Source organism: Heteronotia binoei, chromosome 18 (assembly GCF_032191835.1).
Source record: "Heteronotia binoei isolate CCM8104 ecotype False Entrance Well chromosome 18, APGP_CSIRO_Hbin_v1, whole genome shotgun sequence".
In the NCBI taxonomy this organism is placed as follows: Eukaryota; Metazoa; Chordata; class Lepidosauria; order Squamata; family Gekkonidae; genus Heteronotia; species Heteronotia binoei.
The window spans coordinates 33,481,105-33,501,071 of record NC_083240.1 but is presented as its reverse complement, the minus strand read 5'-3'; the positions used below and the strand labels follow the sequence as shown (position 1 = coordinate 33,501,071).

The window sequence follows — 19,967 nt, the reverse complement described above, 5'->3', positions numbered from 1 at the left end:
TGCAGTGGGGTCTGGTGATGTTACTTCTTGTTCTGATGTAGGTAAGGTTGCGCAGGAAACCAGGATTATTCAGGAGAAAGGAAGTCCAATCAGGCTCAGAGGAACTGGAAAATAATCTCTGAATGGGCAATAGTGATTCAGCATTAATTGGGTAGGATTTTTGTCCCACACATGTAATAATGGGAGATAGTGACTCACCAGAAAAGAAACAGTAGGGTTCTGGTGAATAGGTCAAAGAAATCATAAGAAAGGGATTAAAAATAACTATTCAAAAGTGGAGAGCCAGTTTGGTGTAGTGGTTAAGTGTGCGGACTCTTATCTGGGAGAACCGGGTTTGATTCCCCACTCCTCCACTTGCAGCTGCTGGAATGGCCTTGGGTCAGCCATAGCTCTGGCAGAGGTTGTCCTTGAAAGGGCAGCTGCTGTGAGAGCCCTCTCCAGCCCCACCCACCTCACAGGGTGTCTGTTGTGGGGGAGGAAGGTAAAGGAGATTGTGAGCCGCTCTGAGACTCTTCGGAGTGGAGGGCGGGATATAAATCCAATATCATCATCTTCTTCTTCTTCTTTACATTTGATCATTGGGGCATCAACACGTGGAATGCTGTATTCAGCTTTAGTCGTGCCACCTCAGGAAGGATATAGAAGTGCAGGAACAGGTGCAGGAAAGGATACCGAAAATGATCAAGGGGCATTTATGAAGCTGCCTTATGTTGAATCAGACCCTCGGTCCATCAAAGTCAATATTGTCTACCAGACTGGCAGCGGCTCTCCAGGGTCTCAAGCTTTGGTTTTTCACGCCTACTTGCCTGAACCCTTTTTAGTTGGAGATGCCGGGGATTGAGCCTGGGACCTTCTGCTTACCAAGCAGATGCTCTATCACTGTACCACCATCCCTCCCCAAGGAAATATGAACATATGAAGCTGCCTTATACTGAATCATACCCTTGGTCCATCAAAGTCAGTATTGTCTACTCAGACTGGCAGCGGCTCTCCAGGGTCTCAAGCTGAGTTTTTTTACACCTACTTGTCTGGGCCCTTCATTTCATTTTAGGGAGGAGTAGGCACGGAGATAGCATGATAAGCATACAGCATTATGAGTGGCATGAAGGAAGCAGGTTGCTTCCTTACACTAGAACCAGAGCTGTAAGTATTAGATGGAAAAACTAGCATTTTTAACACAGCATGTAATTAGCTTGAGGAATCCATTTCCCAAGATGTAGCATTGGCCATTGGCTGGGACAGGATAGGCTTTGGGTGGATTAATCCAATGGCAATTACAAGCCAGGATTGCAACCTTCCAGTTCAGAGGGGGTATACTGAGGAATGCCATTTGTGCAGGTGTGTGTGTTGTTTTGCCCTTGCTTGTGAGTTTCCTGCAGGCGTCTCCCTGGCAGTTGTTGGAGAAACAGAATGCTGAACTGGAATGACCTTTTGGTCTGCTCTGGCAGGGCCGGTCTTGTGTCCTTACTCTGCGGACAGACTAAAACAGCATAGAGGAAACAAGCAGTTGCCTTGTGTGCCAGAGGGAACCTGATATCCTGTAGCTCCGTTGACCTCCCAGCGCTGCCTCTCTAAGAAGCCAGCATTCACTTTTCCACATGGTCTTTCTTTGCTGGACCTGTCTAAGGGGAATTGGGAAGTCCAGCTGGCTAATCCACTGACTGATCTCTTTCCTGTAGTTTTGCATGAATTTTGATCTGTCACCTTTTTCACCTTGTCCGAGGAGCTGTGGGGCACTGTACATTGATCCACCTTCTCTGTTTATCTTTGCAACGTCCCTGTGAAGATAGGGTTGCCAGTCTCCAGGTGGCCCCTGGAAATCTCATGCTGTTACTATTGATTTCCTTAAGAGCAAGATCAATTCCTCTGGAAGGTGGACTCTATGACATTATACCTTGCTGAAGTCTTTCTTTTCCTCAAGCTAAGGTTCCCAGCCTCCCACTGGGGATGAGATTTCCTCCAATTTTGGGGCCTCCAGCCTGCTGGCACGGAACTGGCCTGCAAGTGGCATCATTGCGCCAGGCACACATCACATCTGGAGCCACATGTGGCTTTTTCACATATGTTATGTGGCTCTCAAAGCCTCCCCCCTCCCCCCCATTTGGCCAGCTTGGAGAAGGCATTTCTCTTTAAATCACTTTTCTGAACCAAACCAGCTGGCAACTTGAAGAATGCATTTAAAGTTGTTTTCTTTACCCCTCCCTCCCCTCCATCTATTTTCCTTCCTTCCTTCCTTCCTTCCTTCCTTCCTTCCTTCCTTCCTTCCTTCCTTCCTTCCTTCCTTCCTTCCTTCCTTCCTTCCTTCCTTCCTTCCTTCCTTCCTTCCTTCCTTCCTTCCTTCCTTCCTTCCTTCCTTCCTCTGCCCTTCATGCCTTGTGGCTCTCAAACATTTGGTGCTTATTCCATGTGGCTCTTATGTTAAGCAAGTTTGGCCACCCCTGTGCTAGCATTTGGGTAAAAAACTCTATTGCACAATGTCACCTTCAGGTGATGTCGTCGTGCTGAAAGAAATCCCCCCCCCTCCAGGCAGCCAGGTAAGACTTGGCAGCCCTACCCCAGGCTCCACCTCCAAAATCTCTAGGTATTTCCCAACCCAGAGCTGGCAGTCCTGTGTGGAAATGAAGATGAGTGGGAGTGACTGGTCCCAGGTTGGGATTAAGTTGGGAACTTCCTGGAGATTTGGAAGATGAGGGTTGGAGCCTGGGGAGCTCAAGGCTTGGGGAGGGACCTCAGTGCAGTACGATGCCACAGAGTCTACCCTCTGAAGCGGCCGTTTGATCTAGTGGAACTGATCTTTGTAGTCAAACCACAACTCAGCCATAAGCTAAGACCGGAAGTTGGCAACCCTATCAGGTCTTAGCTCATGGCTGAGTTGTGGTTTGAGCCCGAGTCCTATTCAGACGCTGAAACTAGTGTGCCGTACTGGCAAGTGCAACCGGGTCGAAATTGGGCTGACTACCACTGGAGTACTAGGAGTGGCTGCGGCCTCCTCCTGAGGCTTGTGAGAGGCCTGTCATGGTGGCAGGGAAAGGTGAAGGCCTGCACCTGGCTTTCAAGGGCAGGGAGGGGCATCTTCTGGGGTCTGTTTGCACCATAAACACTGGGATGTTTGTAGTGATGACGTACCAGCTGCTTTGTTGTACCAAAGCTGTCCCTGTGCTCAAGAGCAAGCTTATATGCGAGAGTTCCAGGACACTGAGTAGGGTTGCCAGGTCTGTGTTGGGAAAACCCTGGAGACTTTGAGGGTGGAGCCGGGAGAAGGTAGGGCACCAGCATGGGACAATGTGATGAAGTCCACCCTCCAAAGCAGCCATTTTCTCCAGGGGAGCTGATCTCTGCCAGCTGGAGAGCAGTTGTAAAAGCTGATGATCTCCAGGCCCCACCTGGAGGCTGGCAACCCTAACACAGAGCAACGTTCCCTCCCGGAACACCCCTCCCCCACGTACTGACACCGTGAATTCAGTTACTGCTGTTTTGTCAAACAGTTTCCCTTCCGTCTGTTTCCTGCAGCCTTCCTTCTTCAAGAGCCCCCCAAGGCCCCCCCCCTCAGAAAACACACATTTCGCTGTTGTGTCTCTCTGTTGATCTGCAAGAGAGCTTGTGTGGTAGAGTTAATACCTGCACAGCGCAAACTGCAGAAGAGACTTCTCTAAGAAGGGGATGGGCATTAATCCGTATCTGAGTAGGCTTTTGACAACAGAAGCCTGCCCTGAGCTTGAACCTGAACCGAGGTTGGTAACGGTTGCTGCTTTTGCTCTGCCTTCTGTTCCCCAGGCATGATGCCTCAGGGCGCTCATGTTTGCAGGGGAAGGCTTCAAAGTAGGGTTGCCAAGTCCGAATCAAGAAATAGCTGGGGACTTTGGGGGTGGAGCCAGGAGCAAGGGTGTGGCAAGCACAATTGACCTCCAAAGGTTGTTCTGGCCATCACATTGAAAGGAACCCGTGCTCCTTTTAAATGCCTTCCCTCCAATTGGAATAATGAAGGATAGGGGCACCTTCTTTGAAGACTCATAGAATTTGACCCCCTTGTCCAATCTTTTTGAAACTTGGGGATTATTTTGAGGAGCGTCACCAGATGCTATGCAGAAAATGTGGTGCGTCTACCTCAAAAAGTAACTCCCCTAGAGCCCCAGATACCCATGGATCAATTCTCCGTTATTCCCTATGGGAATCAATCTCCATAGGGAATAATGGAGTGCCCAGCAGACATTTCCCTCCTTTTCCCCCACTTTCTGATAACCCTGAAGCGAGGGGAGGGCCTCCAAATCGGGGGATCCCCTGCCTCCACCTGGGGATTGGCAATCCTAGTTCAAAAGCTGTAAATGCCTTGGTGAGAGTTTATGTAATGGGAATGTCAAAGACCCACAGTCTTGCTGTTAGAGCCGGGGGAGGGGAGAGAGAGAGCCAACACCCCCCTCCCCTCCACCATCTTCTTTTTCAATACTGACTAACACAGAGACCCAGAGACTAAGGGCTTGGTGGATAACAGTGATAAACTGCAGCCTGCCTGTGGTTTTTCACCTGTTTCATGGAGGGATCTTGTGTTTTACTCCATATTTATTGGACTTGCTTCATTTATATTCCACCTTTCTCTCCAGTGGGAACCTGAAATGGCCTATATCGTTCTCCTCTTCTATGTTTTATTCTCACAACCAAGGCTATTTTTCTGGAGGAACACAGTGGAGCAGAGTTCCAGAACCTCTTTGTGGAAACAAAATTCTAAAAAAAAAAATGTTTTAAAGTTCATGAGGGGCACCTGTGTGTTTCTCCATTATTTCCCTCTTGAGAGTTCTGGCACCTGTTTTTCCAGGGAAAAAAAGCCCTGCTCACAACAGCCCTGTGAAGTAGGCAATGTTGAGTATGCAAGACTAGTTCAAAGTCCCATGGCAGAGGAGGGCAGGGTTTTTTTTGAGCAGGAACGCAGTTCTGGCTGATTGGGTATAAGGGGGTGTGGCCTAATATGCAAATGAGTTCCTGCTGGTCTTTTCCCACAAAAGCCCCGCATGAAACAATAGTGATGTTAGGGGTGTGTGGCCTAATATGCAAATGAATTCCTGCTGGGCTTTTTCTACAAAATGCCCTGCGTGAAATAATGGTGATGTTAGGGGTGTGGCCTAATATGCAAATGAGTTCCTGCTGGAAAAGCCCTGGAGGAGGGATTTGAGCTTGGGTTTCCCAGTTCCTAGTCCGACATGCTAACCATGACACCACAAGGGAAGAGGCAATGCTTTCCCCATCCCTTCCTCTCTGTGTCAGGAAAAGCCTTTCTTGCTTAACTCCATCTCACTGGGCATCTGCCAAAGTCCAGAACTCAGAGCCTTTCTATGGCTGTGGGAAGGGGTGTGGGAAGCAGGGAAAGAGCTGGCTGCTTTAGGCATGGAATGTAGCAATGGGAAGCTTGCATACGAAGTGGGGGGAGGGGGAGACAGGGAGCGGGACCACCCATCCTGCTGTTGGATCCCCTTCCAATGGTTTTGCGATAGCGTGCAGCTCTTCATGCAAACACAGTGATTTATAACACAAAGTCTTGTGACGCCCAAGAGACCCAACACGGCTGTTGTGGTCCAGAGCCTTCTGCCCGAGGAGCTCAAAGGGTGTCCTTAGTTGGTAGAGAGATCCAGGCAGAAGAAAAGTGATCAATGTGTGGGGACTTGAATCTGTTTCACTCAGGATAGGGAGCTGAAGGTGTCAAAGGAGGGAAATTAAAATATCATTCCTCGGCTCCTTTGACAGCCAGATCAAATGGCCAATTGAGGCTGAGATTTGGTTTCCCTTTGGTTGGCTTGGCTCGGAGAACTTCTGTTGTCTGCATTGGCGGATGTATGTGTGGTGTTATAAGAGCAACCACTGAATTAAGACTTATGCCTCCACTGGTGTTAAATTAGCTTAGCAAAACTCAGGATGCTCCAGAAGGGTCTCTCTCATTCTGGTCCCTGCTCTCCTTTTGTATACACTTGAGCAGAGCTTTTTCTGTCGCAGGAACTCCTTTGCATATTAGGCCATGCCCCTCTGATGCAGCCAATCCTCCTGGAGCTTACAGTAGGCCCTGTACTAAGAGCCTTGTAAGGTCTTGGAGGATTGGCTACATCAAGGGTGTGTGGCCTAATATGCAAAGGAGTTCCTGCTATAACCCCCCCCCCCCCGCATTTGAGCTTTGCCTATAAATATCCTAGATTGCTTGTGTGCTTCTTTGTGTTTGGGCTCATCATCTGCTGTCTCTTTTCTCCGTGCCAGGTTGGAGTGGGGGAGGGAGGGCTTTGTTGGCATTTGCCAACTTAAGTCCTACTTTGGGCATCTGATGGACTCTAACCCATGGAGAATTCTGCCACAATAAAACTTCTTTCGGGCGCCCTGAGGTTTCTTTTTTGATTTGGGCCGCAAGAGATTTAACGCTGCCACCCCTCTAGAATATGGAACTGGCACATTACATTTTGTGGAAGGCCTTGCCGGCCGACAGAGTCCTCACTGGTCCTGGAACAGGCCTGATGAGATGAGGCAGCCGGGAAGTCTTGGTGACGTCTCATTGGTTCTTGCTTCTCCAGGGGAGAATCTAGGCGGGTCTGTTAGATGCAATGCAGACATCTGTTTGGGTCTTGTGGATGCATTTGTGCTTTTGTAATGCTAGAAGTCTTGTCCTCCAGACGTTCATTTTAGGGGCGGGGGAGATTTGTACTGTAGTGCTGTGCAAATGGACGAGAGGGCTGCAATTTTGGGTTTTCTCTCCTTCCTGTGATTGATTGCACCCTCTGCATGGTGTATTTATCAGTAGAACTACAAGGGAGATGGAAGAGTTCATCCAGTCATTTACCCGTTATGAATGTCCCTGGCCTCTTTTTAGGGTTAACAACAATGAATCCCAGAGAACTTCATTCTCAAATCTGCACTGTATCATAGAATTTGGCTCTTGCATGATTGCTTTAAGGAGCCCTATAGCACAGAGTGGCAAGCTGCAGTACTGCAGTCCAAGCTCTGCTCATGACCTGAGTTCGATCCCGGCAGAAGCTGGCTCATGGTTGACTCAGCCTTCCATCCTTCGGAGGTCAGTAAAATGAGTACCCAGCTTACTGAGGGGAAATGTAGATGACTGAGGAAGACAATGGCTAACCTCCCCGTAACAAAAAGTTTGCCAAGAAAATCTCATGATGTGATTTCACCCCATGGGTCAGTAATGACTCTGCTTGCACAGGGGGCTACCGTTTATGATTGCTTGGGTCGCAGCTTGCAAGCTTCTGTGAGTGTGTCTTCTTCACTGTCCCCATAAATTAGCAAATCCTGCTTAGGGCTAACTTGTTTCTTCTCTTTCTTCTCCTCCTCCAGAGAATGTGACCATCCCAGCCAATGCCAGCCTCTCCACCGGCAACCTGACGAGGGCGCATGAGGAGCCGGTGCGCGTGAACGGCTGGCTCACCTGCAAGGAGCAGGATGAGATGCTGAACCTGGCCTTTACCGTGGGCTCCTTTCTGCTGAGCGCCATCACTTTGCCTCTGGGCATCGTCATGGACAAATATGGCCCCCGCAAGCTGCGGCTGCTGGGCAGGTGGGTTCCGGGAACAGGGCTTTTGTCGGACGCGGGGCAGAAATGGGTGCACGGCACCTGGGACGGGTGCAGCCAAGCAGCAGGTGGTACAGAAGCAGGCAAGCCGCCTCTGATAAGAGCGAGGCTGAGAGTTCAGGCCCCAGTCCCTGCATAAGCTACCTCCCTGCCTGTTATATGACCCGTCTGCACAATTTCTCCCTAGCTTGCAGATGCTGTGGGGGTAAAGTGCACTAATTTAACTCTCTGGAGTGCCAGAGGAGGGGGAGTTGGAGTTTCCTGCTCTTGAAGGTTGAAAAACAAAAGAGGCCAAGGGAAAAAAGCAGCCTAGCCCGTTCTTGTGCCTTGACTATCAGGGGTCAAGCTTTAGTTCCAAGTCCAGAAAAGCTTGGATTCCCGTAGAACAAGCTGCTGCTAAAAGCCCAGGATACTCCAGTTGGTGGAAAGTGCTGTCAGGTTGCAGCTGACTTCTGATAACCTTGTAGGATTTTCACGGCAAGAGATGTTCAGAGGTGGTTTGCCACTGCCTGCCACTGTATGGTGACCCTGGACTTCCTTGGTGGTCTCTCACCCATGTACTAACCAGGGCTGACCCTGCTTAGCTTCCAAGATCTGACAAGAAAGGGCTATGCCCTGACCTAGATAGCCTAATCTATGGTGGAAAGCATCATCAAGACACAACCAGCTTATTGTGACCCTCTAGGGTTTTCAAGGCAAGGGATGAAAAGAGCCAGTTTGGTGTAGTGGTTAAGTGTGCGAACTCTTATGTGGGAGAACCGGGTTTGATTCCCCACTCCTCCATTTGCACCTGCTGGAATGGCCTTGGGTCAGCCACAGCTCTCGCAGGAGTTGTCCTTGAAAGGGCAGCTTCTGGGAGAGCTCTCTCAGCCCCACCTATCTCACAGGGTGCCTGTTGTGGGGGAGGAAGATAAAGGAGATTGTAAGCCTCTATGAGTCTCTGATTCAGAGAGGGGGCGAGGTATAAATCTGCAATTCTTCTTCTTCTTACAGGGTGTACTGTAAGCTCTTGGGGGATTGGCTACATGGGGGGGTGGGGTGGCCTAATTTGTAAAGGAGTTCCTGCTACAAAAAAAAAGCCCTGGCAGTCTTTAAGTTTGTCTTGGCTTAACTGGAGTTTTGAGAATCAGAACGTCACACCTGCAGACTACACTGCAGAGTTTGGCACAGACTTCTGCATCTTGATTATTTAACCTTTAAGGCAAAATGGCTGTGCTTCTAAGTAGCAGTGCCCTGGAACTCTTCCCTGCTGGCTGCTGTGGCACGTTCATCCCCACCTCCTTTGCTGATGACTTGACCGGCTGTACAGTGGTGGAAGAGGGGCAGGGCGGGGCACAAGCCTCTGTCTCCTTCGCTGCACCTCCAGTTGATGGTGAAATGAAGAAGCAGAAGAAGGTGGTGATATTGGATTTATATCCCGCCCTCCACTCCGAAGAGTCTCAGAGCGGCTCACAATCTCCTTTACCTTCCTCCCCCACAACAGACACCCTGTGAGGTGGGTGGGGCTGGAGAGGGCTCTCACAGCAGCTGCCCTTTCAAGGACAACTTCTGCCACAGCTATGGCTGACCCAAGGCCATTCCAGCAGGTGCAAGTGGAGGAGTGGGGAATCGAACCTGGTTCTCCCAGATAAGAGTCTGCTCACTTAACCACTACACCAAACTGGCTCTCCTCTTTGGAGGAGGGATGTTTCAGAGATGGTCTCAATGAAAATCAAGCAGAGCTGCCCCTGCTTTCTTTACATGTGGGATGTGCTTAGTGTATCCCTCCCCCCAAAAGGAGATACAACTATGTAGCTGTCCTTGGGTGTATGGTGCCTGCATCTGATGGTTGGCCCTTGCTGTGTTTCAGTGCCTCTTTCGCCGTATCCTGCGTGATGATTGCTTATGGAGCCAGCAACCCTGACTGTAAGTATGTGGCTGCAAACTGAGATATAGTTCAAGGAAAGAGCTGGGGGTGGGGAGAGCTAGTGGCTGTGGGGAACGCAGGGCCTTGGCTGATGGTTCAAGGCCTCGTTCCACCCCATCTCTGTGCCAACCAGACATTGCAAAACTGGGCCATCTAAATGATCAAAGCTGACCATGGTTTGGGGAGGTGGTGGCTTTACTTGGAGTTGCGCTGTCACTGGGTGGGGGAACCATAGCTTGGCAAGAGAACGCTTTGTGGGTAGAAGGTCTTGTGTGACATCGAAACACACCACTAATCTGGGTAGCTGAGTGCCGGCACTCCCTGGCAGTGTCCCTTCAAGGCTTCTGCTGGTTCTGCATCGGGAGACCTGTTTTATCTGGAGCTGCTAGAGAATGAGTCTTTGGCCTTCTATAGTCAAAGCCACACGGAAGCTCTGCTGTCACTTGGTTCTTCATAGCCCCCTCTGTGGTGGTCAAGGGTCAAAAGTTGGCCTGGCTTCACAGAGGGCTGTTGCTAAGGCAACACTCACAGCAGCTAGAGTGTTCCAGGCTCCCAGCCCTTTGGCTCCTCTCTGGCCTGTGTTCCACATTGTCATGTGCCTTGAAGAGGCCTGGTTCCTAGGAGACCCAGGTGATGCTGGTGCGTCCTTCGGGGGCTTCCGGTTTCATCATGGGTTTTGTCCTTCTTCCACAGCTCTGTCCGTGCTGATCTTCTTTGCGCTGGCACTGAATGGCTTTGGGGGGATGTGCATGACCTTTACATCACTCACGGTGAGTTCTCTCTAGGCCCGCAAGATGGCCACTTGTGTCTTTCAGCTGGCCCTGGGCACCTGGCCCATTGTCAGCCTGCTTGAACTGTCATGGTCCTTCCCCAAGGAATCCTGGGAACTGTAGTTTGAGGATGATACGGAGACTTCTGTGTGATGGGAGCAGGCTGACGTGTTTTCCGTTATGTTTTCTTTATAATATTGAGGGCTGGGGGAGGAGGCTGAGGGCAGTGTCCTCTGCTTTCTGTTCCTTCCTTTTCATCTTTCTCACCCCAGTACTGTAAGAGGTCCTTGGGGGAGGTAGCCATGAGCCCTCCATCCTGACTTCTGTAAGTAGGCCAGACCCTGTAAGGAGAGCAAGGTCTGGGCTTGAAAAGCAAGGAGACCAGGCCCACACTTTCTCAGGGTGAAACAATGAATGAAAAGGAAGATGGCATAGGTGAGGACAGGTGAGACGTGTGTATTTGGGAGGCGAGAGAGCTGTTGAGGACAGTGTACGTATGTGCCACTTGTGTGAGACAGCAGTGCTTTTATGCTGGGCTGCCAAGTTTATTTTGAACTTGCTCTGGATGGGTCGTGTGTCTTTTTGGCTGCACAAGGGCTATTGGAGGGCCTGACGTGTCCTGAAAGCCATATATTGTTGACAAACCTTGAGAGTGATGATGTTCCCTGTAAATCATATGCGTTTGGGGCTGGCTTGCCATATTGCATACTTTTTTGGCTATGCAGGAGTCTTTATCAAGCACAAATGAGTGTTTCCTTTTATACCCCAACTGAAATGGATGCAGACCGTGATCTTGCTGCATTTTTCAGCAGCGTGCTTTATGGCAGGGCTTTTTTTTTTTTGTAGCAGGAACTCCTTTGCAGATTAGGCCACACACCCCTGATGTAGCCAGTCTTCCAAGAGTTTATGGGACTCTTATTACAGGGCCTCCTGTAAACTCCAGGAGGATTGGCCACATCAGGGGATTGTGGCCTAATCTGCAAAGGAGTTCCTGCTACAAAAAAAGCCCTGCTTATGGCAGTTTTATGCTAGTTCTGCTGTGCCAAGAAGTGGCAAGGTACATGCTGCTGTCCAAAGTGGTTAGTTGTTGCTTTTCATCAAAAGGGCACAGGAGGAGCAAAGGACCAGCACGAATTAAGGGCTCAGTCAGATCAAGCATCTTGTTCTGTCTGTCATAGGTAAATTGCAGTCTCTTGCAACTTCAGGTTGTCCAGATATGGAGAGGCTTGTCAAACCTTCAGCCTCCACTCCGTTTTGCTATTCAAAACAAGCTCCCCCGTTGGCTTCGGAAAGAGAAATGTGAGGAGAGCCACTTTCAAATAGGAAAGAGAGAGCAGAGCCTGAAGGATTAATGCTCTTCCTTGCAGGTCCTGAGCTAAATGGAGGTTTGCAGGGATCCGCATTTTCCCTTTTATGTGTAGAACAAAGCATCTGTTTGAGCCCTCAGGAAAGCAGGGTGGTGTTTGCACAGGGCTCAGTTGTATACCCTGGGCTTTCCAGATAGGATTTTATAAGTAAACTGCTTTTTGTGAGCACAGAGGTGTCTTGGATTGTGTCTGTTTTCCTACGATGCAACTGGCCATGTTTATATCTCAGAGGGGGGAAAAAAACCACAGTGCTTTTATCCGCTCAGCATAGCCCATGGTCAGATGGAGGGCAGCATCGTTGCTAGAACTGGGATCAGGTATTTGTCTGAGCGGCTGGTAGAGCTGGTATGGAAGCACCTTCTGCTCCAGGGGCAGGTGGGAAGGGCTGGCTAGTGCAGAGAGGTGGTGGGGAAGAGTTCAATCCCTTTTCAAGCCACGCTCCTCGTTGTTACTGGATGTCAGTGGAGTGAACATCCACCAAGTGCAAAGGCAAGCCGGTGCCCCTGCAGAGGTAGGAAGGATGGCAAGGGGCAGCCCCCGTTCCTGCTCCTGATGTGGAGTGGACAAGACCCAGCCCCACCAATATAAAAGCCTGAGCAACAAAAGCAGTCCCTTATTTGGGAGCAGAGGCCGGGCGCCCGACTCCAGGTTAAAGCTTTGAGTGGCTTTGTGCCCAAAGGAACGAGCGCAAGGCAGTCTCGTGCAGCTGAGTTCTTTTTTGGCAGCAGCACAGAGCGCTGGGAGGGGAGGGGACTTGCTCGGCAAAGGCTTGTCCCAGTGCACCTCTCCCTGCTGCTTTTCTTGGAGCGGGAAGGAGAACAAAATTGAGCAGCTGCTTTGTACGTTTGTGTGCATGAATTCAGAGGAGAGGCTTTAGGAGCATGCCGTTTTGAAGAGCGACTAAAAGTCACAGAGGTTGGCATGGCCGTGTGGCGGACGAAGAGGCGAAGGGGCTCACTTGGTCTGGCTCTTCCCTTCAAGGTTTGTGCATTCCCAGCAGTGTCCCCTCTAAGCTGAGTTAGTGTAAGCTAGCTCACAGTTTTTTAGCCTTCAGCTCACACATTTTTGTCTTGGCTCAGGGAAAATGGCCCCAGAGCAAACTAATCTATGCTGCAGCTCACAATTTTCATGCCAGTAGCTCATAAAGTATAATTTTTGCTCAGAATACGCCACAGCTTAGAGGGAGTATTGGTTTCCAGTGGCTGTGGTGCACTGAGCTCCCGTGGAAATGAAGTTCTGGTTTTGGGTACTGAGCTCAGAGAAGGACTGGACTGTTTGTATCCCGGTTGCTTGCCTTTGGTGAGCATGCCAGGCTGCTGTCTGCTGAGTTTAGGTAGCAGCTACATGCATAGACAGCTTCAAGAGGGATTGGATAAGCATATGGAGCAGAGGTCCATCAGTAGCTATTAGCCAAAGCATATTGTTGGAACTCTGTCTGGGGCAAGTGATGCTCTGTATTCTTGGTGCTTGGGAGGGGCAACAGTGGGAGGGCTTCTAGTGTCCTGGTCCCACTGGTGGATCTCCTGATGGCACCTGGGTTTTTTGGCCACTGTGTGACACAGAGTGTTGGACTGGATGGGCCATTGCCTGATCCAACATGGCTTCTTTTATGTTCTTATGGACCTCCTGATGGTACCTGGTTTTTTTGGCCACTGTGTGACATGAAGTGTTAGACTGGATGGGCCATTGGCCTGATCCAACATGGCTTCTCTTATGTTCTTATGAGTCAGCCTTCTTGTCATCAACGTCACTCTTCTCCTCTGACTGGCAGCCACTCTCCAAAGTCTCAGGGAAAAGTCTTTCTCGCCACCTGTCACCTGACCCCTTTTAAAGCAGGAGATCAAACCTTTCACCTTCTGCATGCCGGGGAGATGGTCTGCCTCTGAGCTGTGGCCCCTCCTCTCGAGCGGGGAGGTCTTTGGACTGCTGCAGCTCTGTTTGCAAATCGCTCCGGGAAACAGCAGCTGTGCCAGAGAGACGGGGTTGCTCTTAATGGCCTCCTGGCCAGAAAGGAAAGGACTTCCTTGTGAAATTGCCGCCAACAGCAGAAAAGCCACTTGGCTCTAGGCTACCTGTGAAACAGAAGATCTGTGGTTTGAGAGGCTGCGGCTCAGTGGAGACAGCATCTGCTTGGCATGCAGAGGGTCCCGGGTTCAGTCCTCAGCGCATTCAGTTAAAAGATCAGAGGGGAAGTGAAGGATCCCTGCTGGAAACGTTGGAGAGCAGCTGCCAGTCCGAAGAGACAATGTTGACCTTAATTGATCAGAGTTCTTACTCAGCAGCAGGCAGCCTCATGTGGTCTGTCATGGCTCTGGAAGGTATGATGTAATTGGAGTCATCATGCCCCTCCAAAGGCCTGGTTTCCTGACCCTTGAAATTGCGACATCCTAGCAGAGTCTTTTGAGTCAGGGCAAAGAAACCACCCGCATGTGGCACTCTTAAAATAAAACATGCTTAAAACATTAGCACTCGTTGGTCTTAAAGGTGCTTTATTTGTATCTCTCCCATGGGATCCAGGGACAAAGGACAAGAAACCTCTGGCTCTTTCATTCCTTCCCCAGGGGGCCAGGAGGGGGAGGCCAATAGAAGGAAGAGAGGCTTGGCTCAGTAGCTGTACTGTTCAGTTGAGAGAGCCTGGCAAAGCAAGCTCTCCCTCTCCACCTTCCTCCCCAAGTGAGAAGCCTCAGCCATTGGAGAAGATAGAGGCTTTTCTCTGCAGCTCCTGTGCAATTGAGCAAGCCTGGCAAAACAAGCTGTGGTGCAGAATGAAGCAAGAGAGGGAGAAGGAAGCAGACAAGAGTCAGTTGCTCAGGGGCCTGATAGGAGCCTTCTGAGGGCCTGTTTCTGCCCCTGGGCCACATGTTTGACACCCCTTTGCTAGAGGGGGTCCAGGATCTGGGGGTGGGGGGCGGGCGTCACTGCAGTGCAATCTCGGATGCTGCTTCCCTCCCTCTGTAGAATAGTCTCTACCCTGTGCAACCAGTTGTTCTGAGGTTGTCTGAGGACAGGGCTGCTGCATTCCATCCAGCATTCTGCAGCCAGGGAGGAGTGGCGTGGAGGGGTGCCAGAGGAAAGGTGCTGCAGGTGTCCCGTCTGCTGGTCTCTGGAACACATGAAAAAGGCAGATGGAACTCTAAAGCAGTAGAGAAACTGGGCACAGCCTGTGGCTGCATTCTCTCCTCTTCTCCCTGCCCCGGGCAGTTTTCGGGGGCCTGCATTTTCCTTTCTGCAGCCAGCCCTGCGTCATCCAGTAAAAACACCATTTCTGAAATCCTGGAAGGAAGGCAATGATATCACCTTTTGCGCCACCTCTGGCTCATGGGAAGCAGCTGGAATCTGTCTCTGCCGGTGGCTGTCTTATCTGACTTTTCCCGGTGCATGGTGGTTCAGCAAAAGGATTTGTGTGCACAGGGCACATTTTGAATGGTGACTCATTTGCTTTTGGTTTTTGAACTTGCTGTTGCTGACTCGGAGATTAAATAGGGATGCATCCAATGTCTACTTCTGCAATCATGTTTCTGTCTCCTTACTCTCTGAAGACATGGGTTTCTCCTAGGAAAATGTCTCCAGGGGTCACTTCATAGAAAAAGAGGTGCCAGAGCTCATTAGCATAACTCATTTGCATATGCCACACACCCCCTGACATCACCACAAGGTGTTCTAAATCATATCAGCTCAGCATCTACCTTAAAATACTTCTTGAATTATAATTGTCATAATAAAACCTTACTTTCAGTGTTCCCTCTGAGTTAGCGTGCGCTAGCTCACAGATTTTTGTCTTAGCTCAGGGAGTATGACCCCAGAGCACACTAATTTATGAAGTAGCTCACAACTTTAATGCCAGGAGCTCACAAAATACAATTTTTGTTCACAAGACTCTGCAGTTTAGAGGGAACATTGCTCCCCTCACACTTTTTAAATTACTTTCTCCTATGTGGCCACAGTGGCATGATGAAGATTCCCATGTCTGCTTTATATGTGTTGGTTATTTCCCCATTTTTTTGTGGGGGGAAATATTAAAATGTTAGATCTTTCAGAGGACTTCCATATGACAGCAGCATGAAGTCATCTGTTGTCTAGGCTTTCTCCTACTTTGTTGCCCATTTTCCTATATCTCTTTTCTGTACAATCTTTCCTGAAAGGTTCTCTTCAAATTGGAACTTGGGATTTGTGTGGATGTATTTCTACACCAGCATAAATGATTATGGTAGGAAGGGGGAAAATGGTGACTTTCCTTGCTGGGAAACTCCCTTAGACCAAGAATTCCCTGGCAAGTACTCTGGTAACTAGCTGCCACCACTCAAGATCTCCTGAGAACATCTAGACTGACCTGCTGAGAAGGTGCTCTTTCGGCTCAGATTTTTAAGCATAAGTGGTTGGTGTATTGGTTTCGCATCACAGCATGATAGTTTTATCTGCACAGTAAGGGCAACTTTAAAAGGTCCATAATCATTCTTTTGTTGCCCTAGGCGCGTGGGCCAGTCCTGTTATGTGTAGCTGTTGCAGAATGAACAAGCCAAATGGGTATCCTTGCCTGCCGCAGAAATGGAAGTAGACTTGGGCTCTGCACGGCTCTGGCCTGTGGTAGCCTGGGCAGCCTCCCTCACACTCCCGACCAGGGATTCTGAGACTATTTCTGGGTTAGCTGTGTCCTTTTGGAGGCTGTAGGGCATTGAGGCTGGGGTATGATGCACTCCTTCTACTTACCTCCTTTAGAGGCAAAATTTTCCCTCCATTTCTCTATCCTTTCATTAATTGAGCAGCCCTGGTAATATGTTTTCTTCTCCCCTGAAGAAACTTTGGCTGACCCACCCTGTCAGTAAAGTATATTTTGCCTGTTTGCTTAGCCCAGGAACCTGAGGGAAGAGATAGGATTGCCCTTGAAGTTAAACTCTTGAGAATAGCACTTGAGAGGCTTTAAAATTCAAAAACAACAATGGTTTTATTTAACATTGAGAGGAAAGGTCAGGTGAAATCAGGGGTGAAATTACTGAGGTAAACCTAGTTACAAGCACAGACTTTTGTTCTTCTATATCTGGCTAATGAGAGGTTCTTAAATTATTCACAGTTACTTAGATCTTTATATAGAGAGGCTTTTGTTCCAGTGTTTTCCCCAAACATTCTAATACACCTTATTTGAGTAATCACTGACTCTTTTGGTGCCCAGAAGGCTGGAACTCTCTTCTCAGTACCCAAAACTTTTCTCTTGGAACACCAGTATTCTTGAGTTTTTCTCAGAAGTCAGAAGACCTTAGCACAGGCACTTTCTAATCACACCAAACCAGGGAATTCTGTACTCTTCAGAGATAACTCTCTTTGATTGACTGGGTATCTCTCTAAAATATCTATTCCATTTCCTTTGGCCAAAATGGGAGTCTCCTGTACTACCCAAACTTCCTTGCCAAACTTTCCCCCAGTTCTCTGTCTGTGCTCTCAGCTAATGCTGAATTCAGACTGTTCAGTCAAGACTGAAATCAGACTAAAATCCTTTTCTCTCAGGGTTATTCTCAGATAGTCTTAGTACGTGTCTCTTTTCAGTTAAGGTAGGAATTTTGGGGGGCCCCCTCACAAATTATCTCAGAGTCTGAGCACCCACCCCACCTCCCATGGCCCCTGCTGCAGCCTGCAGGCACCTTCTTAATAGCCCCTTTTACTAAGCTGCTTTGGAGGAGAGGCAGAGGAGAGGCAAACGTGGCGACAACGCCAGCAGCAGCTACACCAGGCAAGTCAAGCAAAGAGCAGCTCAGTTGCTGCTTGCTTGTGCAGGCTGGGAAGGTTGCAAGCAGGGGGAAAACTGGGGGGAAAGCCAGTCCAGGGCCCCTAAAGGTGTGGGGGCCCATAGACCAGTGCCTACTTGGCCTAATTGTTAATCAAGCTCTGTCTGACAACCCAGCTGATCAGCTCAGCCCATTGCCTCAGAGGGACCCTCTTTGAGTCTGAAGGATGCTTCACTCCTGGTTTTGCCTTGCGAGATTTTGTATGTGTGTCGGTTCCCAGTTTCTGGAAAGCTGTTGCCTCCGGCCCAAGCACTGAAAGTGACCTGAGCTTTCCAGATGGAAACACGTTTCTTTTGTCCTGGAGTCATTTCTGGTCTTACCTGGGGTGGACCAGAAGCCTTTGGCCAGCGTTACAATTGGGAAAGAGATGCATCTGGGCCTCCAGAAACAGCAGCCACTCTTGAAACTCTCTGGGAAAGCCAACAGTCTGCCTTCGGGCTTGAACAGTGTGCAATTCAAAGGCCTCCAGCCGATCTGGCACACATACTGTTGAATGGGGCATATGAATCAGCACCCCCCTCCATACACACACCTTCCTCTTGCTCCTTTTCCCTTTCCACAGCCCTCTTCTAATCGCTCTCTCCATCCTTTGTTCCTTCTCAGCTGCCCAACATGTTTGGTGACCTTCGCTCCACCTTCATCGCTCTCATGATTGGCTCTTACGCTTCTTCGGCAGTTACTTTCCCCGGAATCAAGGTAGGTGGGATGGAACATTATATGCCCTGTGCTGCTGCTTTTGCTTGGAAGAGCATGAAAGGACGTGTGGTTTTTGTGGGGGAAGTCAGAGCAACCTTGCTGCTCGCCATAGCTCCAGCAGCCAGGGGGACAGGATAGATGGGATTGGATGGGGGTTTACTATGATGGTTAAAAATGCCCTGAAACACACTACAAATCCGGCCTTTCTTTTCTTAGGAGTCGGTACTTAGTTCAGAAAACGAACGGTGGCAATGATTTGTCGCTTTCCCAGCCCACTACTGCACGCCTGAAAGCCTTGGCCAGAGAAGCGGCTTCCTTTCTTAATGGCTGGGCTGGAAGGACGAAGGCAATTAACGTGGGGTGAAAAGTTAGAATCCGCTCCCAGCTTGGAACATGCAGACTTCCTAAACCCAGAAATTAGATTTATTAACAGACATTAAGAACATAAGATGATAATCAAAGAAATAAAAAGCACCAATTTGTTTCTACTTGGCCTTAATGGATAGGCAGCTGTTTAGCAGTTCCAGACTTTTTTGTTTCTGGGCTATAACCTTTTGCATGTAAGTATTTCTTACAAAGAATCCAGGCTGCCAAGAGGTCACTGTTATCCTTGCTGCCCCCCTCCCTTTCCCCAGATCTGTTCTGTATTTGCGACCATAGTGCTGCAATTATGCCGCTGTCATGACCGAAGAGAGGCATGGTTGGGGTGGTGCTATCCCCTCCCCTTTCTGACTGCCCTGTCACTTTAAATTACCCCAGAAAATGATCCTTTTGAAATCTCCTGTGGCTGTAAAGAAGGGACAAGATCACAAAGTAATGGAAGATACTGCAGTGTCCAATGGCACAAACTGGGACTTATTCATGAGACAGACTTGCTTAGGATCTTACTGTGGGGTTAGAAGGCTGCAGGATTTGTATGGGGTGTTAGCACTCCATTAAGTGTGGGGGAGTAATGCAGCTGTATTTCCTCAGTGTAAAACCATACAGCTATCCCAGGGGTGGCCAACGATAGCTCTCCAGATGTTTTCTGCCTACAACTCCCATCAGCCCCAGCCAGCATGGCTGATGGCTGGGGCTGATGGGAGTTGTAGGCAAAAAACATCTGGAGAGCTACCATTGGCTACCCCTGCGCTATCCTATGGCTCCTTTGCTTTCCTGTTCAACTGCACCCTCCGGTGTATCTGCCCAGCACAGGGGTTCCCAATATTATTGGGGCTGCAGGTACATCTTGAATTTTGAGTGGGTATTGGTGAGTGCCACCCCACCTGGCTGCCATGGGAGGTGGAATCAAGGGTGGAATTCTAGAATGAGCTCCTCATATTAGGCCACACACCCCTGATGCAGCCAATGCTCCAAGAGCTTACAAGACTCTTTTTATAAGCTCTTGGAGGATTGGCTGCATCAGGGGTGTGTGGCCTAATATGCAAAGGAGCTCCTGCTAGAATTCCACCCCACTTGGCCTTATTCTCCTTTGGGAAAAAATGGTTTGCCTCAGGCTACCTGCTGGGTCTGTGGCAAAGTCAGATAGGCACCAGCGATGTCCTTGGCCCACCTCTCAGTCTCCCAGCCACCGGGCTATAATTTGAGCCACTGGAGGAAATTCTTGCTGGGGAAAATGATCTGCAAACATTGCCAATCTGCTGTCCCTGCTCTAAACAAAATATATCTTGTAGGGCATTTTTAATATGGAAAGAAGAAGATTGTAGATTTATACCCCGCCCTTCTCCCTGAATCAGAGTCTCAGAGCGGCTCACAATCTCCTTTATCTTCTCCCCCCACAACAGACACCCTGTGAGGTAGGTGGGGCTGAGAGCTCTCCCAGAAGCTGCCCTTTCAAGGACAACTCCTGCGAGAGCTACGGCTGACCCGAGGCCATTGCAGCAGCTGCAAGTGGAGGAG

General features: G+C 49.5%; 1 protein-coding gene across 1 annotated transcript in view; it reads left to right on the top strand.

Moving 5' to 3' along the window:
* SLC43A2 (solute carrier family 43 member 2) overlaps positions 1-19,967 on the top strand; it is a 49,910-nt gene that overhangs the window by 6,686 nt on the left and 23,257 nt on the right. The window contains exons 2-5 of the mRNA XM_060259265.1: positions 7,318-7,537; positions 9,402-9,457; positions 10,152-10,228; positions 17,976-18,068. Coding sequence (XP_060115248.1) covers positions 7,318-7,537; positions 9,402-9,457; positions 10,152-10,228; positions 17,976-18,068 — 446 coding nt within the window. The remainder of the gene's footprint in view (positions 1-7,317; positions 7,538-9,401; positions 9,458-10,151; positions 10,229-17,975; positions 18,069-19,967) is intronic.